The 24,033-nt window shown below is 54.2% G+C and overlaps 6 protein-coding genes across 6 annotated transcripts; 4 read left to right on the top strand and 2 right to left on the bottom strand.

Annotated features, from left to right (window-relative positions):
* Window positions 1–68: 68 nt before the first annotated feature.
* CCOS01_11646 (uncharacterized protein) lies at window positions 69–3,127 on the top strand (the record flags this gene model as incomplete). The annotated part of the gene is made up of 2 exons (XM_060459799.1): window positions 69–583; window positions 649–3,127. The coding sequence occupies 2 exons, from the start codon at window positions 69–71 to the stop codon at window positions 3,125–3,127; spliced, it is 2,994 nt and encodes a 997-aa protein (XP_060309630.1).
* Window positions 3,128–4,736: 1,609 nt separating this feature from the next.
* On the bottom strand, window positions 4,737–10,628 carry CCOS01_11645 (PH domain-containing protein; the record flags this gene model as incomplete). The annotated part of the gene is made up of 3 exons (XM_060459798.1): window positions 4,737–4,876; window positions 4,932–10,128; window positions 10,185–10,628. The coding sequence occupies 3 exons, from the start codon at window positions 10,626–10,628 to the stop codon at window positions 4,737–4,739; spliced, it is 5,781 nt and encodes a 1,926-aa protein (XP_060309629.1).
* Window positions 10,629–13,932: 3,304 nt separating this feature from the next.
* On the top strand, window positions 13,933–14,457 carry CCOS01_11644 (uncharacterized protein; the record flags this gene model as incomplete). Its single annotated transcript, XM_060459797.1, has 2 exons — window positions 13,933–14,175; window positions 14,341–14,457. 2 exons carry the CDS (start codon window positions 13,933–13,935, stop codon window positions 14,455–14,457), a joined length of 360 nt encoding a protein of 119 aa, XP_060309628.1.
* Window positions 14,458–14,967: 510 nt separating this feature from the next.
* Window positions 14,968–16,031, top strand: CCOS01_11643 (uncharacterized protein; the record flags this gene model as incomplete). Its single annotated transcript, XM_060459796.1, has 2 exons — window positions 14,968–15,510; window positions 15,564–16,031. The coding sequence occupies 2 exons, from the start codon at window positions 14,968–14,970 to the stop codon at window positions 16,029–16,031; spliced, it is 1,011 nt and encodes a 336-aa protein (XP_060309627.1).
* A 310-nt stretch (window positions 16,032–16,341) lies between these two features.
* On the top strand, window positions 16,342–18,019 carry CCOS01_11642 (autophagy-like protein 3; the record flags this gene model as incomplete). Its single annotated transcript, XM_060459795.1, has 4 exons — window positions 16,342–16,456; window positions 16,719–17,376; window positions 17,437–17,908; window positions 17,966–18,019. 4 exons carry the CDS (start codon window positions 16,342–16,344, stop codon window positions 18,017–18,019), a joined length of 1,299 nt encoding a protein of 432 aa, XP_060309626.1.
* A 3,013-nt stretch (window positions 18,020–21,032) lies between these two features.
* Window positions 21,033–21,377, bottom strand: CCOS01_11641 (uncharacterized protein; the record flags this gene model as incomplete). Its single annotated transcript, XM_060459794.1, has 1 exon — window positions 21,033–21,377. One exon carries the CDS (start codon window positions 21,375–21,377, stop codon window positions 21,033–21,035), a length of 345 nt encoding a protein of 114 aa, XP_060309625.1.
* Between the last annotated feature and the right edge of the window lie 2,656 nt (window positions 21,378–24,033).

The raw sequence follows: 24,033 nt of genomic DNA, 5'->3' as shown, positions 1-24,033 counted from the left end.
CGAATAGTGAGGAGTTCAGACAAAGTGCGAGAGGGAAACAAACCGGCAAAAGCTCCGGGAATTGCGCGATGGGGGGCTGGACCGGCTTCCTCATCACTTACCTCCTAGGAGGCCTGACCTTCCTGCCTTTGGTGATTCTCACCGTCTTCGCTCACGCCTACTTCACTCTCCCATACCGACAGGATGCCGACACGAATCGCGATCCAGTTGTCGACACCGCTACCGCTGCTCCGGGCTCCATCGTCCAGCCCGGCGACAACCTCACCGCTCTCGAGGCCGTGAAGGCCGCGGCAAAGGACGATGCCACTGCGGCAGCTACGAAGCGCTCGGCGCAGGATAACGACGTCGCGGCGGGGTACTTTGCCGTGTGTAGAGAGTACACTCCCATGGGCATCAACGCGAAGCCCATCGAGAGGTCCACCCCGACCGGCCCGACCACCGTCGCCGCGCCGAGCCAGAGCGTCTATCAGACCATGTACAAGAGCATATTCGAGCGGAAACCGACGCCAGGACCCTTGGATAACAGAAATGGGCTGAGCCAGCGTCCCAAGAATGCTGGTAATGTCTTCTATGTCGTACTGAGGTTTGCAACCCCCCTCGCGATCTGTTTGCAACTGCTCGTCATCTCTAGAGACTAACTTGCCACAGACACGGGCATCTGATGCTTTTCGACGACGACGAACAAATCGAGGTCCGGCACGTAGTCTCTCTGTTGCACCACGACATTAGCATATACTCGGGAGGAGATGTCACACCAGAAGGCGAGCTTTACATCAAGAGGAATGCGCTGTGTTTGTCGAGGAGGTCAGATGGCCCCGAGGTCGGACCGGACAGCCAGCTATCCAAGCCATTCTATCTCTTCTCAGAGAATTGTTCCGCCAAGGAGGACTTTTACTTTGCCATGCTCCGTAACCAGGAGCAAAACTTTGGCGCTGAGAGGAAAGCACCCAGGCCGAAACAATTCGAGGTCAAGAACATCATTGCGTTGGTACAGAAGCTGCACTCATCCGAGGAGCACCTATCCACGAGGTGGTTGAATGCCATGATTGGTCGTGTGTTTCTGGGCATCTACAGGACGACGGACCTCGAGCACTTGATCCGTGAGAAGCTCACCAAAAAGATTGCCCGTGTCAAGCGCCCTTCGTTCCTCACCAACATTGCAATTCGCCGCATCGACACCGGCGAGTCTGCACCTATAATCACAAACCCGCGTCACAAAGATTTAAACGTCGAGGGAGAATGCGTAATGGAGGCCGATGTGCGGTACACGGGCAATTTCCGAATGGAGGTTGCCGCTACAGCCCGCATCGACTTGGGCGCACGCTTCAAAGTCCGCGAGGTCGATCTCGTTCTCGCAGTGGTCATCAAGAAGCTCGAGGGCCACATGCTATTCAAAATCAAGCCCCCGCCGAGTAACAGAATATGGTTGTCATTCCACAGCATGCCAAAGATTGAAATGACAATCGAGCCAATTGTGAGCGCGAGGCAGATTACGTACACCATTATTTTACGACAGATTGAGAACCGGATCAAGGAGGTTATCGCCGAGACTTTGGTACAGCCCTTCTGGGACGACATGCCCTTCTTCAACACGGAGCACAAGAAATGGCGGGGCGGAATCTGGGATGACGACGATGCGGTTGTCAACTCACTGAGCGCGGAGACCAACGTGGCTGGAGAGGGCGACGTGGAGGGGGTCGATCACCTCGAAGAGACGGGCGATGTGCAAAGCGACATGAGACCGATCGAAAAGAGCCACAGTATGCCGATCGTTGAGAACACACCGCCGACGGGCCTGTTCGGCAGGAAGATACAGAACAAGGGGCCAAACAGCCCTTTGAATAGCTCTTCTACTAGCGTTGATGCCATGGGCTCACCTACTACCGCGACGCCGATACCTAAGCCGTTCAGGTCGCCATCGATATCTAGTCCAGCAAACCCCGTGGTCGGCACCGATGCTGCGCACGCAGACGTGTTCAAGCCTTCTTCGTCACCACCAGATCATGCATCCAGCATGATGGCAGCGCTGTCTGCAAGGTCAACGCCGGTGACGACGCCCTCCGAGACACCCGCCAGACCACCACCCGTCGCAAAGGCGCCGAGCCAGTCCTCCGCATCCTCGCGCGAAGCCACAGATAACGAGAACGAGACGGATCGCACGCCGATGGCCAAGGAACGCCGTGGCACAGCTTCGTCTTCGGAATCGATGCGCAATAACGAATCGACTGACCCAAACTCACCCACCACATCTTCAAGAGCCTCAGTCAGAAGCGCTACGGGCTCCATCTCCAAGGGCCTCTTTCGGAGAGAGAACACTAGCAGTACGAACTCGACTACATCAACAAACGGCGAGGGAAAGCGCACGACGCTCGCTGCCGTTGCCAACGCTGCGGTCACGGCCAGACAGTGGGGGTGGAACGCGATACAGAAACACAAGGACGCCAAGAACGGCGCCTCGACGGAGCAGAATCCCCCGCTCGACCTCAACCAGCCGATGGGCAGGGGTCAGCCTCTGCCTCCACCAGGTACCCCGTTGCCTCCGCCTGTCAGAGGCTCCAAGGTGACGACAATCCCTGTGCCGAAGCGCAAGCCCATCGCGCCGCCGAATCTCCCTGAACGGCCTCACTCGGCGTCAACGTCGGAGGCAAAATCGGAGCGCAGACCCGTGCCGCCCCCGCCCCTGCCCTCGCGGCGTCATCTGGACACGAGAAAGAACGCGGACGGCGGTGGCGAGAGTTTGTTGGTTGTGGAAGCGCCGCTCGACTCGGAACCCTCGACGCCCATGGAGGAGAGTATGCCTCCGCCGGCGTACGTTCAGCCCTGGGCCGAGGACGTCTCTGACAGCGAAAGGGATACCGGGGCTCGGGAAGAAAGGACGAGGGGTCGAGATCGCATTGTGGTCGACGAGAAGAAGGGGCACGGAAATGAAGAGGAGGAGGAGAGCAAGAGCAGGACGCCACCGCCGTTACCGCAGCGTCGGGATACGAAGCTTGACGATCCTATTGTGGCTAAACCGGTGAATGTCTCTGGTGTCGACGAGGACGACGACGATTATTCCGCGTGGATGGATGAGCAGGATGAGGGTGTCGTCGGCGTGGACGGGAGGCCGAGCGTCGAGGTGAAGTAATGACTCTTGGCGGAGTGTATGCGTTTGTTCCGGATGTTTTTTGTTGGAGTTGGGCACCATGACATCAGGCGTGAGCATATGGCATTCATTGATTATGGGATGGGATCGGGGGTTTAGGGAATCGGGAGAAGCGGATCATGGAGTTTGAACTATTTATTCTTCCTAAGAGTACAGGATACCAGATTCTGATCGGTATACATTGGGTACATATATACATACACATACACACACGTCTTTGCTCTACTCCAGCGTGTACGAAACTCCATGCTTTTTCTCGCTTTGTAACAGAATCACTCGCGATGGCGGTGATGGTCTAATGCCAAGTAAGCTCATTAAAACCCTCCCCAACTGGAGTCAATGACCTGTGCTGAGAGGGTGATCCCAGTCGTGTCTGAACACGAACAACGAAACCAATATAACGCGCCTGATCCGTATCCGTCCCATTTAATTAGCCGCAGCGGAAGGCAGGGACGGAGATTGAACGTCCCGTGCAAAACGATCCACACCCAGAACGCGCAAATATTGCCGTGTTCTTACCCTCGCGTTTGACTCTGGGTACTTTCTTCGTTCCCGAGAACGCGCCAAACGGACTCGGACAGTCCCGTCAAAAGTCTCACCTACCCGCAACATGGGCCGCCCATCAATCCTCACACAGTCGCTATTAATGCGGGTTGGAAATGAGCAACATCAGGTCAGGGCAACGGGCAATCTCAAGTCAGGGCAAAATAGGGCAATTCAAGTAACTACATCTACAATAGTGTCCCCAAAAACTCCTCCCGGGTCTCCCCGGGCTAGGCATTTTTGCCTGGTTGACCCCTGAAAAAAAAAGGAGCTACTGAACATGAATAGAAAAAAACAGACTTTGACGTTCCCAAAGAAAAAGGTGTACATAGAAAAAGTTGGGTGGTTGGTTGTTGTTTTTTTGTGGTTTCCCATTTCGGGTGGTGTTTGTTTGCCTGCCGTGGCCAATCCAACAAGAGAGACAAGAGGAACACGAAGCAAGACTGGACTCCATTACAGCTGGTAGTACAATACGCCAATGTTTCTGTTCTCTCTTCCCTGAAAGGGGGGGGACCCCATTCTTAATTTCCTTCCCAAGTTCGCCGGTGCCATGAAACAATTAAAACCATGACAAGGTCGCTCCCGGCAAAAAACAGCGGAAAAACAGAGTCGGACAGGACAAAGCATAGATAGCAATTATCCGGGGGTATTCGGATGTTGGCTGGCAGTAGTCGAGCATTGGTGTTTTGATAATCGAGACAGGCCATGTGAGGGCAGGACGCGTTTAATGAAATTTGGTCGTAGGACGCCAGGGTCCTGGATGCAGTCGTAAGCTATATTAGGTCGAAACCGGAAGGAGAATGGGGCCTGGGCTCTTGCGGGACGGCGGGGCATCCTAGGCAAAGACGACAAGGAGATGGTTGTCATAGACGTCGTGATCCGTTGCGTGGGAGCGAATTGATCATGAGTGGGGAAGGTGTTCCCACGGGGAGGGCCAGTTTCTTGGCGTAGCGAGTGGATTTGAAGGATGCTTCATTGGTTTATATTACGATAGACTGCTCAACAGCCGCATGTAGACAGATGTTCAAGGGCAACGTTGGCAGCGACTTCATGATCGCGCCCTTACGGTGCTCATGGGTGTGGCAGACGTTGATGGTCCAGATTGGGAGTGAGAGTGAGAGTGAGAATGGGCGCCAGAAGGCCGACCCCTCTTAGGGTGGTGGTGAAGAGTACCAACATCGTGCTTGCCTAGTCATTGTTAGCAACGTAAATCCATTTCAACACAAATGTAAGGGCAACTCACCATCACAGCAGGCGCGCACGTTCTCGAGCCTGTCGGCGTCCCGATCTTGTCTCTCAATAATCTCTCGGAGGTCTTCGGCGCTGTCGTGCACCTCGCTAGCCTCGTAGATGCTTGGGGTCGGGGCCGCAGCGGAGCGGCTCCTCAGACTCGAGAAGGTGCCAAAGTAGCCACTAATCCTACCAGCCATGGTGGGTCTCTGAGCCTGAGCAATCGAGTGCTTGTTCGGGGTAAGCGTAGGCACGTTCATTGACATGTCGACTGCCGGAGACTGGTTACGAGTTGTCCGTGAATTGTATGATGACAGAGACGGAGGCGGCCTGGGACGGGCCGTGGAGTTGGTGCGACGGCCAAATTGCGGGTTGAACTCGTCTACGTCGGCCTGAGTGATGGCGCCGGCCATCTCCTCGACATCGGACTGGCCCTCGTCGGTTGTGCGAAGCAGTAGATACGACAAGGCGTTGAACCACGTCTCGTGGCGCTGGCCAGTCGTGCAGGTAAACTTGATCGTTCTGCCGGGAGAAATGACGATCAAACTCTTGCGGTGTAGGCCGGGTGGCATTGGGTTGTCGTCGGTGACCACACGAACGGCCTCGATGGGAACGCTCTTGCCACGGAGCTCAGAACGACCAGCAGTGGCCGGGTCGCGATCACTCCAGTACAGAGTCCGAGTATACGGGTGAACCCAAAAGTAGCGTCTGTGTCTGTTGTCGGACATTTCTCCCCTGCCGGCCTTGCGGGTGTACTTCCAGAGGTACTCGCCAATCATGGTCTGTGTGATGGCCTGGATCATGCGGGGATCGGTGTTAGGACCGAAGCCTGTTGCGGCAGCCAGCTCAGCCTGAGGGTTGAAACGGTGGTCAATCTCAGAAACAAACGACGACACCGAAGAGTGTCTGCTCATAGTAGACAACTTAGTCGGCGAGTGAACCTCAGCGGTGCCGTACGCTGAACCAGCGCGCGTGCCGCGAGCAACAGGAGTTGCCTTCATTGATGTCGAGATCGACAGCGGTGACTGCGGTCTGGCGGCGCCGTTGGGAGTCTGTGGTCGCTGGTTTCTCATGGCAGAGGCAGGCCACAAGGGAGGGCCCATAACCGCACTATGCGACGATCCAGTTCTCGCAGCCTCAATAGCTTCCTTGTGGTTGGGCGGGAGAGGAGGTAGCGGTTGAGTAGGGGCGAGGTTGCTGTTGGCACTTCCTGGCCTTCTGAATGCTGTATCCATCTTGTTCTCAGTGGAGAAACTGCTGAGGCTGTCGTGAGAAGGACGGCGAATGCGAACGGTGCCAGGAGTGCTCGGGGTGCCGAAGCTCGACAATGACTTGTCGGACGTGGCCTTGGTCTTTGCGAGGAGCATCTCATCGATCGCATCAGCGGTTAGGGAAGTCTGGGCGCCTGAATCAGACATGGGAACGATGACCTTGGGTGCAGGGCGGCCGGTGGCGTTAGTCGAAATCTCCTTGAACGGCCGTTGGGACTCGGGAGTCTCGGACAGACGTTCGTCGCTAGGCGATTGCCGAGTGTCGTCCTCTGCAATAATAAGGCTGTCGGAGGCCTTGTTCTTTCCCCGGCCAAAGACGGAGCTCATCAGAGCATTCTTGGAGGGCGTCCTTGGCGCATCCTTCTCATCGAATGGCGAATCCATGTCGCGGGGAAGAATAAAAGCATCCCGCTTCGGGCTTCTGGGCGAAATGGGTTGCGTCTCAATTGACTCGATCGTGGAGAAACCGAAATTGTGCTTGGGCGCCGCGGTTTCTGGCGCAATGGCGGGCTCTACGTGCTGAGATAACACCGATGAGAAGTCCAGAACAGGCTGAGGAGCAGCGCGAGGCTCGACGTGCTCAGATGAGATCGCCGAGTACGCGAGGAGTGCGGGCGGAGGAGCTGGAACCTCGGGCTCTGCCTTGGGCTCAATGTTCTCCGATGAGATGGAAGAGAGGGTGAGGGCTGGGGGCAATGGTGGCAACACCGCGGGCTCTGCGATAGGTTCGATGTTTGCGAATGAGATCGAAGACATGGTAAGAGCTGGCGCAGGCTCGGCCTTGGGCTCGATGTTCTCGGAAGAAATCGATGTGAGGCTGAGTACTGGAGCGTGCACAATCACCTCAGGCTCCGCCTTTGGCTCAATGTTCTCAGCTGCAATAGACGAGAACGAGAGCGCTGGTACTTCCGGAATGATCTCGGGCTCGGCCTTAGGCTCGACATCCTCGGCCACGATGGACGACAGGCTGAGAGCGGGAGGCAACACCTCGGGTTCTGCTTGAGGTTCCAGGTTGTGAGAGTACAGCGCTGAGAGGCTGAGGGTAGGCGCCGGTAAGACGACTTCAGGCTCTGCCTTGGGCTCGACATGCTCAGTGGCGATTGCTGAAAGACTGAGCGTGGGCACAACGACGGGGACTTCGGGCTCTTCTCGCGGCTCCACGTTCTCGGACGCAATCGACGATAGAGTGAGGGTTGGCGCCGGTGCTGAGATTGGCACGGGGATGGGAGCAGGGATCGCCGCGAGGGATCTGGACGTCTCAGGCTCCTCCTTGGGCTCAATGTGCTCGGACAAGAGAGCCGACAAGGTAAGGTCTGGCACCGGGATCACGACCTCCGGCTCCGCGACGGGTTCGAGGTTGTGTGCGTGCAAAGCAGAGAGGCTGAGAGCTGGAGGAGGAACCTCAGGCTCAGCTACCGGCTCCAGGTCGTAGGCGTGCAGCGCCGACAGGCTAAGAGCAGGAGCTGGCGTCTCAGGCTCTGCAACAGGCTCAAGGTTATGAGCATGCAAGGCCGACAGTGAGAGCGTCGGCGGGGGAGTCTCGGGCTCGGCCACGGGCTCAAGGTTGTGGGCATGAAGAGCCGACAGACTCAAGACCGGGGGCGGCACCTCAGGTTCGGCCACTGGCTCGACCGCTTCTGAAAGATATGTCGAGATACTCAGGGTCGGAGGCAGGATCAGGGGTTCAGCCTTCGGCTCGACAATCTCTGAGACAAGCGAAGTGAAGGCCAAGACAGGAGCCGGAATTTCGGGCTCTGCAACGGGCTCGACGATTTCTGACACGAGAGATGTCATGGTCAGAGGAGCTGGAGCAGGAGGTGGCGTCACGGGCTCAACAACTGGCTCGATATCCTGAGTGTCAATGGATGACAAACTGAGCTCGGGAGGCGGCGGCAGCACAAAGTGCTGCGGGCTAGATGGCGGCATTGGGAATTGTGCCAGCTTAGCCTCCATATCCCGATCATACTGAGCACCAGAGTCACTGTACGAAAGCGTAGACAACGGTCTGGAGCGCACTCCATCCGTGGCATCATCTTGGGACAAGTGACGGGCGACCTGGCTGGCGGCCATCATAGATCCCAAGGACTCGGCCTTCTCGTCGTGAACAACACTAACAGGGGACAACGGAGGCGACTCAATCATAGGCTCTGTCATCATACCAGAGTCGACCATCAAGGGCCTCGAAGCTGCGGCCGCTCTCTTAACAGGGTCCGTCATGCTGCCGGTATTGACTGAATCGTGCGACAGAGTGGGCACTGCCGGAGTGGATGTCGAATCGGCGGTTGCGGATCTAGCACGGCTTGGTGTCTCTTCAATGCTCTCAGCATCACTGTTCTCAAGCTCGCCGAGCTCTGCGAACAAGCTTTGGCCCTCTGTAGGCTGTGGTGTTCCAGTGGCGCTGCCTGTAGCAGCACTGGCGGGGCTGCTCTGGAAGTTTGGCTCCTCGCTGACCTGCCTAGAACGGCGGTTCATCAATCCTCGTCCAAGTCTGACGCGCATGCGCTGGTTGTTGTACTGCGACGTTGGCGTCCTGTACTCGATGTACTCTTCATCCTCATCGGCTGAGGTTGACGCAGTGCTGTCGTATGAGTTTCGGCCTCCTCCCATTACAAGAGTCTGGGGACGCAGCTCACGACCCTTAGACGGGCTTTCTGTCTCAGTCTCGGTGTCGTCGCCTCCAGAGAAGTCCTCCACGCCGGTCTGGAAGTCCTCCGTCTCCGTGCCACGCTCATTGGCAGTCTCAAAGGCAGCGTCGCTAGTCTCGTTGGCAGTCTCGAAAGCGTCACTGACGTCCGTGAATTGGGGTCTGTAGCTGCTACCGGGTCGGCTGCCGGGTCTGCGGACGGCGGAGTTGGAGCGAAGGGTGGGCGAAGTTCTCGGACTACCAATTTCAGTGGCCTCTTCCCATTCGTTGTCGTCCTGGTAGACCTCATTCCTGCTGCTACGGTGACCGCCGAGCAAGCCGCGGGACGGCTTCTTGAACTCTCGCGACTCAACCTTGCGGGTGCGACGAGCAGGGGCCGGGGCGGCGTCAGTACGAAGCTTCTCCAACTCATCGCGCGTGTCCTGGAGGAGTCGCTTAAGCTCGAGCTTCTCGGTCTTTTCACGGTGAATGACAGTCTTTTGGCTCTGGATGGTTCGCTGGGCATGCAACAGAGAGCTCTTGAGAGTCTCGGACTCGAGCATAGCATGGCGAGGAGTACCCTTGATGGGCGATGGCGGCGGTGAGTGCTCGGGGGTGAAACCGTCCGTCGCAGTCTCAAAGTCCTCGTCGCTAACGCCACGAACAAAGTCGCGATCGGACATGCGGCCGCGCTGGACTGAAATAGCCTTGGCGAGCTCCGTGTTCTGGCTCATCAAGTCGTCAACCTTTCTTCGCAAGGCGTTTCTCTCGGTTTCCGCCGTGGCCGCATTTCGCTTGGCGGTGGTCAAGTCGAGGTCCAGGTGCTTCACAGCTCGCTCATGCTCCTCGGCGAGCTTGGCAAGTGAGACTTTAGCATCATCAAGCTCCTTCTGCGCCGAGTTCTTCTCCACCTGGAGAACATTGAGGCTTTGCGTGAGCTTCTTCTCTCGATCCGCGGCGTCCTTTTGCGAAGCGATCAAATCATGGATCTGAGTCTCGAGGTTCCAGTTCTCGTCCTTGTACCGATTCTCGCTTTCGTCCAGAGTCTTAACGCGTTGTTGAAAGTTCTCGTTCTCGATTTCAAGTTTGGACTTGTCGACTTTGATGTCGCGAAGCTCCTCATCCTTTTCGGATAGGAGTGATTGAAGGTTGCGAACCTGGGCAATCAAGGATGTGCTGATTTCGGCGGCAAATTCGATATCGTGGATGCGATTGGCGGGCTGGTTTCTAACTTTGCGGTTCGGGACACTGAGCTTACTAGGCGATCCGGTGGCCTGAATCTCGAGCTTCTCAAATTTGGATGGACTGACGGAGCGCTATTGCATGGTTAGCCGGAACAGACATGCGCCACATGTATTCGGCGCAGACTTACTCTTCCTATTCTTCCATCAGGGACGTAGGGTGAGCCTCCAGCGGCTTCATTGCTGGGAACTCTCTGCTTGGGCAAGAAAGCCCTGGCAGTCTCTCGAGCAACATCATTGTACTCCTTTTCGATATCGGCGAGCTTGGCGCGCAACTCGGGAGCGAGTTCGCCTTCTGTCTCCTGCTCTTCCACTTCCTTCAATCGTTCTGCAAGTTCCTTGCGCTGGTGGACCAGTGCAGTTCCTAGCTTTCCGGCTTCGTCAAGTCGTCGTTCAGTATCTGCAATATGTGCTTGTAGTGCGCGCTTCGCCTGGCCTGGCGATGAGCTGAAGGATTGGCTGTCGTAGGTAGAGTAGCGATTGTGGGCTGGGCCAGGCGGGGATACGAAAGGATCATTCATATCCGCTTCAACAGGCGGCAGATGGGGTTTATCGACGGCGAGTGAGGTAGCCATGTTGGGTGGAAACAATGGGGGATGCCGCCGTCAGATACGTTGTGGCGACATCCAGTGCACGTATCCGCGGAGCAGCGATGTTGTTGTCGTCTCGTAGGCCTTGAAAGCTGGTGGTGCGGTTGTAGACAGAGAGTTGTGCTGTCGCAATTATCGGCCGAGTCAAGCAAGCTTAGGGAAATAGCCGGTACCGAACGGGGGATAGGGCGACCTGAGGTAATGAGCTGCAACACAAGCGCGGGGCGTGCAGAGCCGGCTGCCGTGTGCAGAAGGGGAAGATGTCGTCACCCACGTGGGAGAGAAAACCCGAGAGGAGGAGAGGAATAAACGAGGGAAGGTAGAAAAGAGTTGAAAGCCGAGGAATTGAAGGCGCAAGTCGGGGCTGGTCGCAAAGGGAAGTAGGTGGAAGAGAGTGGTGTTTACTGGGGGTGCGTGATGTTTTTTGTTGACGTTGACGGGGGGCTTTGTTGTTTGTGTTCCCCCTCCCACAGCTGACCTGAGAAGGACAGAGGACAGCGATTGCGGTGCGATGGATTGTTGTGTTGTTGACTGGAATGCGGTCCCCAGTGGTTCCTTACGCAGGCGCAGGCGCTGGCGGGTTGTGTGTGGTGGTCCTATGGAGCGATGGTCAGGGCCTGCAGAAAAAAATGCGCTACGCGACCAGTAGAAGCAAGGCAGTGCCTGTCTGCTTTGTTGTTTGGCCTTGAGTATCTGCACGGAGGATGCAGCTAAGAGGATGGGACGGGGTGGTGGGATGAGCTAGGCGCGCCCGCACCTTTTCCTTTCCTTGTGGTTGCTCTTGTTTTCTTGCGCCAGAACTTCAGGTCGGCGTTGTGTTTTTGGGGGGTCTATATTTTTTTTTTTCTCTTGTCTTTTTCGTCCCTTTTTTTTGGTTCTCTTCCCCTTCTCGACACACAGACACTTTTACGTACCTTTTTAGAAAGCCGCAGGATCCGATGGGCAGAAGGAAGAACCAGATGGCGGAAGGTTTAAGAACCTAAGAGCGGTCGGTGCTTTGGAGACGGCAACGAACGACCAGGGTTTGTTGGTGTGTGTTGCGTGACTGTGTGCAGTGCAAGAGCGGCCTATGTCCGGGGAAAGGGACAGTGAGAAACAAAAAAACGGCGGCAAAGAATAAGACAATGGAATTATTACGGAAACGGCTGCCGTTTCCCGTGAGTGTCGGCGGATAGAGGCGAAAGATGCCAGGGGAGAAAAAGTAAATGAGCTGGCGTTTTCGAAGAGCGCTGAGGTCTCAGTTGAGACTATTCTGCAGATGATTACGGGCCGGTAATACGAGGCGACCACGCGCGGCGGTGAACAGTGAGGTGACGAGATAGGACCGTTGGGGGTGTCCCTCTGACTCTCCTAAGGTAGCTAGATCTACCTATATGGTAAGATAAGGTAAAGTAGCACCAGGTGGTATTGGCTTGAGCAGAGTCGCAAACCGATCGGTCGGGAAGATTGACGTATAGCGGAGCGCGGAGGTGGCGGCGGCGGCGGCAGACGGAGGAAGGCGCGAAGAGTCGGACCAAAAACTAGGTAAGAAAGAACGGAACGGGTATTGGCCCGTAGAAAGATAGCGAAGGAATAAGGTCGGGTAGCTGCAGGTAAGATACCTGTTCGTTTTTAGAGCGATTGTAGGGAAGGTGGGAGTAACTAGTAACAAAAGCTTGAATAGAAAAAAGGCAGTGTAAATTAGAACGAGAAAAAAAAAAAGGTGGAAAGAAAGATGGGATGCCCCCGAACCAGCACGGATAGCAGGAGAAAGAGAGAGGTCCAAGTCGCGATGATCAAGACGATAGACAATTACGTCCTCGTCTTTATTCGGCAACAAGGTTCTTCTTTCCTGTGACGCTATTTGTTGCTAGTCTTGTGTCTTTTTCTCCTGGCGCGATGCTCCAAATTGAAGGGGAGACTCGAGGTCGCGGAGGAACAACGAGGTCGATGCCCGTCTGAGTAGAGTGACGCGACTGGATGGAAGCACAAGAAGGAAGGACGGAGGCGACGGTCGGCGGGTGTCGGCGTCGGCAAAGGGAAAGAGACAGACACACGACGGACGACGAGGAGGGGAAAGGGAGGAGAAGGAGGGATGGAGGGAGAGAACGTGGAAGGGGTTAGTAATTAATTTGGGAAAGGGCAAAGTCGCGAAAGAGAGAAGGAGGAGAGTGGAAAGAGGAAGGCACGAGGGGATCCTCTCTCACTTTCAAGTATCCTCAAATTGTTCCTTCATACCTTCCTTACACAATCCACACTTCCATAATACAGTACACAGTACTGCGTAGAGCATGAGAATATTCCCAACAAGGGCATTGTTATTCACCACCAGCGATGCGCTTCTCCCCCTTCACGCGTTACGGCATGCGTGCACAACCACTGTGTAAGGAGTATATGGATGGATACAAGTGATTTTAGACCAGGTGGCCAGGAGTCCAGGACCCAGATGGAGTGTGGTTTAGACGAGAGTTGTGCTCCCCCCGTCTCCTGACTGGGAATAGCAACAGGCGAGACCCATCTCAACGACTATCCATTTTATTCCTCTTCCTGAGCCTGAGCCTGTGCCTGTGCCTGTGCCTGTCAATTCCACCCCTCATGCCTGTCCAGAACGCAGGGTGCTTGCCAGGTCTCGCTGTCTTTTGGGTTCCACCGTGGAGCTGCAGAATGCCTGCACCTATGACTGTGCAACTGCACAACTTCGGGTACCTGACAGTTTGCCTTGCGACTGCCCCATTCGTGTCATTTGCATCCGTTCGCGGACTGGGTGGATAATGGCCTTGTTGTTGTACGAATAACGGGTGCTTATCGATAATGTGCTATGATCCCTAGCTGTGGCGTGCAAGGCCATCAATTGACAGCAGCTCAACAACACATCATCACACTAGCAGTGACTTAAGCCGCACCTCTCTCCATATTCCCGTCGTTATCCATGATCTGCCGTGCTACTATCTACCCGTCTTATGTATGTAAATTGACCTTGGTTGGGTCAAGTACCTAGGATCCTACCTTAGGTACCCAGGCGAACAGCTAGCCATCTGCCCATCATCGTCATCATCTTCGCCCAGCTCAGCTCTAAGCATTCATCTGAAAGCCCTCAATTTCAACATGCCTTAGCGAAGACCATTGGGATCCATTCATCGAGACGTAGCAAAGCCACTGGGGCGGCATTTGCAGGGACGAGAAAATGGGGACATCAGCTCAAGATTGCGGGCAATGCATAGCATGGGGGGCTCTGCCACTCTACCTAGGAAACAAATGCAGGAGGTGAGTTTATTCAGTCAGCTACCTGGAACAGGCAGCTACCTACTGCATGCAGAAGGTCAGCTTTGCAATCCAAAATCAACTCGTGGCTTCAACATGCAGTTGTTTTGTTGTTTTACCATGGCCTCATGCACCACCCAGGAGACGTCTCCATTCGATCGTCCAATGCCGTTGCCTCTCGCAGACAGACGATCCGTGTGGCTGCCGCTGCTACAGCCGCATCTGTAGCCAATCCAGACAGCCCATTCCAACAACATGGCAGCATTCTCTCACGCGCACGGCAGACAGCACAGTGAGTGAGACCGCGAGAGAGTTCACAAGAACAGCATCCATCCCGACCCCACCAAAGAATACCGCTTCCCAGCTAGTACGGATACATGTGCTCATGCAAGCAATCAGTCATGTCAGATCGCAGGGCATGGCATGGCATGGCATGGCATGGCATGGCATCGACAAGGCATCGGCCATCCATCGTCGCCCATCTATGGGCTCTTCCCCGCCAATCCATACCGCCATATCGCATCGCTTCAAAACAATGCCCGTGAAGACGCGCCCAGATGTTTCCTTGGGGTAAACTCGTTTTGGTCGCATAACTTTGGCCAATCTTAGCTCGCATCCACCATGAGCCAGCTCTAACCCAGCTGGGAAGCTCATCCCTGCAACCTTCTGTGTACTAGTCCCTCCTATTTCTGACCAATCGGTCCCTGGTCTTCCAGCCTCCCGATTTTCCTGACTGGCAGCTGGACTCGGCGCCGCCCTAGAACGCTAAGCCGTATCAGTCCAGGCATCTGATTGGTTTCGCCCCTCCATATGGGTCTTTCGCTCAAGCCACGAAATTTGTCAGCCCTGTGGCTTGACCTGATCATTCTAGAAGGTATTCTTGAACCCGAGTGTTGATGATCGCCATCAAAGCTAAAGTTGACCAAGGGTAACCCCAAACTTCTCTCTCAACTACCGACGTTGCCTAGCCTTAGCTGCCGATCATCAAAGAGTCACTAGAAAATCTGTATCAACGAAATCAGAATATTCCGTCCATCTTCAAACACCGACGTACACTCGCGATCGAGGCCCAGACCCATCAAACATGGCCGACAGCGCCCCAGCAACAGATGCGCCAGTCGCCATTTTCAAGCGGCGCGGCGCAAAGGGCAAAGCCAACATCCGCAAAAGACCCGCAACACCGCCGCCCGTGAACAGCGACTCCGACTCCGACTACTCATCCTCCGAAGACGAAGCAGGCCAGCGGGTCAAGAGGCGAAAGACAAAGGCAGGCGCCATCACGGCCTCGTCCAAGGACATCGCCAAGTCGAAACAAGACCTTTCCGCCACAGTATTTACCGCCGATCGCAGCGTGCCCATATCAGACTCCAACGATGCCACGAAACAAAGCAACTGGTACGACGAGGATGGCAAGGACGCTCTTTCATCAAAAAACCTACTAGGCAGCTCGCGAGCTGTCGCAAAGACATCGCAGGCTCCCGACGGAACATACAAGGGGCTGGCGAACCAGACTTCGTTCATCACGAAGAACCCAGACGCCCCAAACAAGACAGTTGGCCCCATCAAGGCGCCCACCAACATCAGGACAATCACAGTCACCGATTTCGCACCAGACGTTTGCAAAGACGTAAGTTGCTCATCACGTTACCTCCTCAAATCATAGATACTAACAATCTTTAGTACAAACAAACCGGTTTCTGTGGCTTCGGCGATAACTGCAAGTACCTCCACGCCAGAGAAGACTATAAGCAAGGATGGCAGCTCGACAAGGAGTGGGAGAACGTCACAAAGGGGAAGAAGAACATTGCGGGAACCGTCGTTGCCAGCGCGGACCGCACCAAGGCCGACGACGATGATGACGACGAGGAGGCCATGTTGGAGAATATCCCGTTCGCCTGTATCATATGCAGGGAGCCTTACAAGGCGCCGATCATCACGAGGTGTGGTCACTACTTTTGCGAGCCTTGCGCGTTGAAGAGGTACAGGAAGGACCCCACATGCGCCGCGTGCGGGTCAGGGACGAACGGCGTCTTCAATGGTGCTTCGAGGTTAAAGAAGTTGCTGGATCGAAAGAGGGAGCGCGCAGCAAAGCGGCGGCAGGAGGCCATAGAAGCAGGGGAGGAAGTTAGTAGTGAGGAGGAGGGATAGGATGCTAGGACTCAAAGATACCACAAATCCTGTCGCGGCTGAATACCATTCGTCTCTGGGCATGCTGTCCAGTCAAAGTGAAGCTTCCATGACACTGACTCTGGTCCAAATTGCATAACCGAGATGGCGAGGGCCACCCTCGAGATGAGAATGCCAAGCTACATGTTAGATGTTCCCTTGTTCTCCGGTTTCCGACAGCTTTGTCTAGCTAGTTTCTAGATCAAAAGCCGAGGAACACACTTCCAATGTAGTCAAAGGGCGACTCAACAGCCACCCAGGCGTGAGTTTCAGGCTACATCAGAGTCAGCCTATGCTGCAGCAAAACAGCTCGAACCAGCGCGATCCGTGCCCTTCCACCGGTTTCAATGGCTCAACTGTGTTGAGGAAGCTGTTGTCTGTCGTACCTAAGCGGATTAGTACCTACAGTACTCCGTAGGTAGCTTCCAACGGCCGATAAGATAAGCAGATCCCCCAGCACTAGCGCAGGCAGGCGGCAACCCCGCCACCATCTTCCCTGTCCAATCGTGAGACAACCCCGCCATCCATGTGATCGCCCTGAACAGCTGCCACGAGCTTGACTCCCACTCATCGACATCAGGCGGAACTACGACAAACTACATCATTCTCAGAGTCGGCGGAGGACTAGGCTGTCTTTCTTACCCTCACCAACAACATCCTTCTCATCAGCAAGAAGGACACCACTGAAGACGATCGCATCACCACAAAGCAACTATACACTTAGAGACCATCGATACCATTCAACACACGGCGTCACCGACTCGATATACCGAAGCTTACCTATACGACACAGACCGACGTCAACGATGAATCTTCTTTATTCGACCGTCAACACACTCCGCGACCGGTACACGCCGGTATCGCACAAGTCCACCTTCCGCCAGACGGGCCAAATCACCCCCGAAGAGTTCGTCGCCGCGGGCGACTACCTCGTCTACAAGTTCCCGACCTGGTCCTGGGGCGACGCCGACGCCGACAGCCGCCGCGTCAGCTACCTGCCTCCTGGGAAGCAGTTCCTCGTCACGCGCAACGTCCCCTGCAACCGCCGACTCGACGACGACTTTGCCGGCGATGCGGGCCACGAGGAGGCCGTTGTGGAGGGCGGCAAGAGCTCCGGGACCGGCGACGACGATGAAGATGGCTGGCTTCGCACGGGCGGGCTGGCGAGCTCGCAGCCGCTCAAGGTGAAGGAGGTGCGGACGGTGGACGACTCAGGAAATGTGGGAGACCGGGAGGTTGTGGAGGATGACGATGAGATTCCGGATATGGAGGATGAAGATGACGACGAGGCCATCATCCGCGATGCAGGAGACAATGGAAAGAACAGGTACTGATCGTGTAGAGGCTTCTTCTTGAGAAGACATTGCTAACCTCTCGCGCTTCACAGCGGCCGGCGGACATACACCCTCTATATCATGTACTCAACGTATTACCGCACACCCCGCCTATACCTCTCGGGCTACTCGCCCAACGGCCAGCCGCTACCGCCGCACGCCATGATGGACGACATTGTGGGCGACTACAAGGACAAGACGGTGACGCTCGAGGACTTCCCCTTCTTCGCCAACAACATCAAGATGGCGAGCGTGCACCCGTGCAAGCACGCGTCCGTGATGAAGACGATGCTCGACCGCGCCGACGGGGCCCTGCGCATCCGGCGCGAGAAGCTGCGCGCCGGCAAGGCCGTCGGTGGGGACCAGGGCATGGAGGGACTCGTTGACGAGCTGGGCAAGCTGGATGTCAAGGATGCTCAGGCCGCTGCCGATAAGGACGGCGAGTGGGAGGAGGTTGAGCAGAGCGAGGTTGACGAGCAGGAGGTTGCGATCCGGGTGGATCAGTATCTGGTTGTTTTCCTCAAGGTATGTTCTGATGTGGGCGAAGTTTGCGAGGGTAATGATGATGCTAACTTGCTGTAGTTCATGGCCAGCGTCACGCCTGGTATCGAGCACGATTTCACAATGGGAGTATAGTCGGGCGGATCATTCATCTGCTCCTCTCTCGGTGTTGCTTTTCCTTTTTCTTATGGGAACGTTTTTGGGCAACGGGTGTGTCAGGGCGACGATGGGCTTTCTTTCCTATGTCATTGGATTACGGGGACTTAGATTATGGAACTTTGACAAATGGCGACTTACGAGAATTCAGTAGACTACAAAGTCGAGACGGTATAAAATCCGCATTATCTCTATCCAAGTCAGGGTGTGTATACACCACTCATGAGTCCTATCTTTTTGATATGTGAGAATCATGACGGAATGTGTAATGAAAAGCGTGACGGGCGTTCTTTCGACCGATATCTCTATCGTTCACCCTGGTGCGTAGCAGACAAGATCTCATGTTGGAAACTTCGCCGGTGCTTCGTTGAGAGAATGGTATGATTTTGGTATTCCTATGTAGATAGGATGGTACTTACCTGACGGTAGTTCTGAGCCTTGATGGAGTGATAAGCGCCTCGCGTTATTGGAATAGGCCCTTTGGCTGCTGGAGATGCGCTGGAGACTGTACTGCTTGTGCCAAACGATGCGAGACGTGGTTGGAGTTCAGGCTCGGGTAGAGCTCACGTGTGAAGGAAATTGGTTTGAGGTGAGGGAGGAGCAGGCTTAACATCAACAAGATATCCCCATTATCCTCGCCGGATTGATGTTCTACCTATCTTGGACGCGAAAGGGGAAATGTGAAGTTGTCTCGGGGAATCGGGGTGCCGCCTTCAACGGGTGTGAAATCTACCTACGAGAGACTTCTCCGACTCTTTTACCTTGCGGAACGCCAAGAATTCTTCTCTGAAGCTTCTGGGTTTTGTCTGTCCATGAGGCTGAAGTGATGTAAAGGTATCTCAAGAGCATGGTATCATCGACTGGAGTAGTCTGCGAGGCAATTAGCGACTAGGGAACTAAACATAGGCAAGGCAGACATGGAAGAAATTCATGGAACGCAGAAGAGTTTACACTCGAGCGTGTGATGATATACTTTTTTTTTTTTTTTGAGATGTCCTCATGGAAGTAAAGTGATGAAATCCGTACACCTGAAGGCCCCCAGTCTTTCTTTTCCGGGTTGCCGGATTTTGAGCTGTCCCAATCACCTGGAAGGTAGGGACTCCATGAGAAACACTTCCATCACGAGAGGGGTATCACTAGGCTTTGCTCCAAGGGTAGGCTGACCCGAGTATTGTAGTGCCTATCTTCGCAATATCCCCCTTTACAGTTCATATTCTGGGAGTTTTGGCCAATATGGATGGAACTCGAGCCGTTTGAACGCGAAAATGGTATAAATACAGTTCTGCCAAGTCAGATTCTAGACTATAGCAGTGTGATTGGCTTATCACGGTGATGTCGGGGGCATGATAGAGTGATGGAGAGCAGCCCCCCGCGATGACATTGGGGCGTGGGTCGTCTATCTTGGTACTCTCGCTTCCACAAGCCAGGAGGTGGGCGTTCAGGCTCTCTGCTCTGTCCAGCTTTAAGTGTCACTGCCCGGAGTATATTCGATAATTCTCAAGCGACGGAGAGGTACAGAATAGCCGCTTGGGGTCGTGGCTTTGCGAATCTAAGCGCAGCGGAGAGGCAGGCAGAGGAGGATGCCAAGAGATCGCAACTGAGGGCTTCTACCGGCGCGCTCCCGGTCCATTCCAATCCGAGTGCTAAGCAGTCGTACAACGAGATGGTTGGGATGGTGTAGTAGTGATAACTGCCGTCTGTTAAAGGATCGCTCCTTTCTCAACCCGAGGGAAGATTCGAAGACCCTCAATCATTTATTACATGAATGTAGATTTTCTGATTATATCCTCGTCAAAGGCGTGATCTTCTCCTGTGCCTTGATGGAACTCCATATCGCACCGGAAAGTGTATCTGGGATACTGTCAACCTTGTCGATATACTTATGGTCTACTTACAAGTCAGTGGCTAGAGAAGGCTCTTTATTACGCTGCCCAAGTCTCATCATCACTACCTGAAGTATATTCCATATGCATTCATCATAGGGGAGGAGAGACACGGCTAATCTGGTCTTCACCTTAGATTTCTGTACCAGAGTCTATGAAAGAAGAATTTACGCGCTTGGGTGTGGGGATAATCAGAAGTAGCCTCCCTCCCATTCCCGTTGATCACGGATGACACTGTCGAATGTGAGTACAGAGCCAGTCAAGTATCACGCTGTCGCGGGGAAGATCCTAATGAGCTCTCGCGACCTGTCTTGTCTGTGATTATCAATTTTTCCACGTGACTGATAGGTTTCTCCGATAGAGCCTGGTCATCACTTGCCCCGGAATCCGCTACCCAGGCGGAAACTAAATCGATCTTAAGAGTTCAGATAAATGGGTCTCGCGTTTGGTCTACAATTATAAAATGATGATTGTTACAATGCCAAAGTGCGTGATTCAGATGCTCACTCCAAGGATGGACTATTATACGCCCCTCGAAACAAACACATGTTTGCTATCACAGGTTAGAACCCTTGGAAAGGAAGGAAAGCAAAACCAACGGGAGCTAGCTGAGATTCAAACGTAAGGGTATGGAAAACTGCCAAGTGTGATGCGCCAATCAACACTTCACGGCTGTGGAACACGCTCGATTGACGCGCCAATAACTTCAATGAAAGTAGAAAGACTGCCGGATTCCTCGTGATGTAAGGTGTCATTTTGAATAGAGGCAAATCGAAGTTGGGTTGCTGAATGGCCACCAAGTCGAGGCTTAATTCCAATATGGTTGAAGACCGTTTACAATTCGGATGATATTGATATCAGCATATCAAATCTTTGACAAGGCGAAGAGACATACTGAGAAGCGTCTGAACGTGAGTTCACCTCACAGTCGCTGCAGAAGCCCGCATCTAACTCCCCTTTACCTCGTAGACTAAACAGACCTGCTCATGACGGCTTCCATTCATATCACGCATCAAGACTCCATGTAAGAAAGAGGCGATGCCCTGATGATAGTACAACCATATGCGTCGAACAGAGCTCTTCTCAATGCCTTCAACCTCACTCACGGGTCAAGAAGCTCTTCGTAACCAGGGGACATGATCCACGTGACAGCTTACCTTCACTAACATCCCAATGTCCTTGAGTCCTGCAACCGTGACACCTTTACGCCACTCAGATACTTCATGGTCCCGTGAACTCTTGCGACGACCACCGCATTGCCGGAATGATGTCCAAGATCCAGTCAGCGCGGTATCAACAACAACATCATATCCAAATAATACAATGGCAACCAGCAAAATCGTGAGAGTGGATCTCTTGATACGTATGTACCTCGTCAGAAACTCAAAATTCCAAGCCTCGCTATGTATTTCTTCTCGTCGAGGATAAGCTTGCAGAAAGTGATGAACAGCCATTCTTTCTACAACAACTCATTAAGTATAACGCAAACTCTTACCATCACAGCGTAAACACGAATAAGGACCCCCTTCATCCGTCAAGCAATCTCATGTCCCTCTCCGAGACTACACAACGTCCCTCACTCACAAAAGCTCTTACGAGGGAAGCTATCAACCTGCCATGAAATACTAGCCTACGTACAAGACACATCCATCACCGACCCGGGACCTCACTCCACTAGAGCCTGGTTGCACGCCCACCCTCCTCCACCCAGGCCTCCGGATATCTCCCTCACGAGGCCATAGAGAAGGAAAGGTACGGTAACCACACTCATCGAGAAAGCCTTACATGCCACAACAACCACCAAATGCCCCTTTCTTACCCCATCACCTTGTCCCGTAACATGTTTACACTCCAAATCGCACATTCAACAAAAAAAAAAAAAACCTAAACCGCAGAGTTCATCGCCCGCAGAACGCCACGTCAAAGTTTCAACTCCCCGTCTCGGGAGAGAAACCCGCAGCGGTCCCGACTAAAAACTCTCTCAGCAGCCTTGTTGTCTGTGAATCGAGTAACCATAATAGCTTCTGCCACGAAGGAAGGTTTTGTAAAAGGTACGCCTTCGTTGTCCATATTCAACTTCGAGCACAGTAGTCTTGCCAGCTACAGCTACAAGCAGCAGCCACATACACATACATAGGCAGATTTGAAGCCTCAAGCTACGGCTCACTCTAAAGCTACACCTCCCAGACGACATCCGCGCTCAACCTTCCTTCCACCCCAAGATCAGACAGTCACCCACCTGAATCTCTCGAAAACACAAAAAGAATCACAAGGCGCGAGGACATGTACGACCGGAAGCCGTACTCGGATGCTGAACATACACATCCGTCCTCCTCCCGTCCTCAACAAACACCCGCAGCAAAAAGAAGCTCCGGCAACCGGAGTGACGTTCCCCAGTCTGCGCGTCCTCCCACCCCTCAACCGCGCACAGTCCGCGATCAACCCGCTCGCCGCACGTTGAGCGCGGCGGCTTTCTCGCTCTCGATTCCTCCGATCGTTTTCCCTCTGACCACCTACCTTGGACCTCCGTCCGAACTACGGGGGGCACGGAGGGGGGAGATCTGTTCCAAGGGACGCCCATGTAGATTCACCAGATTAAGCAGCCCATATTCGGATGAGGTATGGGATTGCTGATCTCCTCAAATCGACGTCGGACTTACCGTGCTACCTCACTCAACCAACATGCCAAAACGTGCCAGCAGCTACTTTAACCCATCGCAGTGGGTGGACTTTTTTGGTTGCCATGACTTTGGATCTACCAAAGGCTACAGGCAGATCATAACAGAAACGGACACGCAATTGAGTGTCCTTAGGCAAAGCAAACGAAAACTTTAAATACGTTTGGCTTGGCACACTTCCCACCACCACGACGAAGAATCGTCCTGTCAAGCAATGGGAATCGCCGAACAAGCCAAGCCAAACCCCAAAAATGATGGAGTGCCCAGTTGCAGGCATATTTCAACACAAGCCCGTCTCCCAGTCGGGCTTTCCCCTCAGCTGGGCACGCCAGGGACAGGCTCGACGGACCATGAATGGTCAATGGTGGCATTTTTTGGCAGAACGCCAAGCGTCGCCCATCAAGGACTGAGCTGCTTCCTTCTCTCTGGGCATTCGATCATCGTCGGAGGGGGCCAGACTACCCACTAGGGATGCAGACGTCGCCGACTCGGGCTTGGGGTTTGGAGAACCCTTCTAGAAGATCTGGGCCCCAGGGCGATCACTCTTCGCCACATGAGAGGAGAGATAAGCTCTCGCGCTCTCTCTCGTTCGGCATGGCCACCAAAAAAAAAAAAGTCTGATCATGTCGGAAGCTGCAGACCAATTCCCCACCTGGCGATGGCAACCTCCATGCAGATGGAAAATTCTGACGATAACGAAATCATCAAATAGCTAGTTGTACCGTGTTGGCCGTAGACGCAAAGGTTCAATATATGCCACGTCCGTGTCCGTGTGTCCGAAACCCATCGACCGAGTATTGAGCCGCAGAGCTTTGCGACGGCGGGATGGTGTACAGCATGGACAGACTGAACTGACCATCAATGCCAAAGTATCTGGTACGAATACAGCAAAGAGCCTGACTGCGAGGATGATTGGCAAATCACGAGTATTCGTACATAAACAAGGTCGTCATCCTCACCATCCTCCATAATGGTGCAGACCAGCCGTGAGGGATTTTTCGAGATGCCGCATGTATGGAGAGTGTGAGAATGGCCTGTTCCCTCCCACCCATCCAGGATAGAGTTCCGGGGGGTGTGATTGCCTCCAGGACAAAGGATCGTATCGATGTATCGTGACTGTAAGCCACTTGTACCCCGCGAACCCCAGATTAATACCATCTTCCCGCCCATGTCGGGGCGTCTCGTTGACCCGAGCTGTCTTCGGAGAAGTAGACGCCTGCACAACGCGGCTGCCCGTCTGCCGTGGAACCCGGGCGCTGGACAGGACATGCCTACAGACGCGTTTGACGGTCTGCAGCTCGGAAAGCTGCGGTGAATCGCAATGGCACTTCAGGTTCAGAAACAGAAGGCAGTCGCATGAGCTTCCCCGGGATCAAGCTGGTGGAAGCTCCAATAGGTCGTTTGCATCTCCAGCTTGAGGATGCAGCAAGCA

This window comes from Colletotrichum costaricense (genome assembly GCF_030867565.1).
Source record: "Colletotrichum costaricense strain IMI 309622 chromosome Unknown Scaffold_13.1, whole genome shotgun sequence".
Classification (NCBI taxonomy): Eukaryota; Fungi; Ascomycota; class Sordariomycetes; order Glomerellales; family Glomerellaceae; genus Colletotrichum; species Colletotrichum costaricense.
The sequence above is the reverse complement of the archived record's forward strand: the minus strand, read 5'-3'. Positions and strand labels throughout refer to the sequence as shown.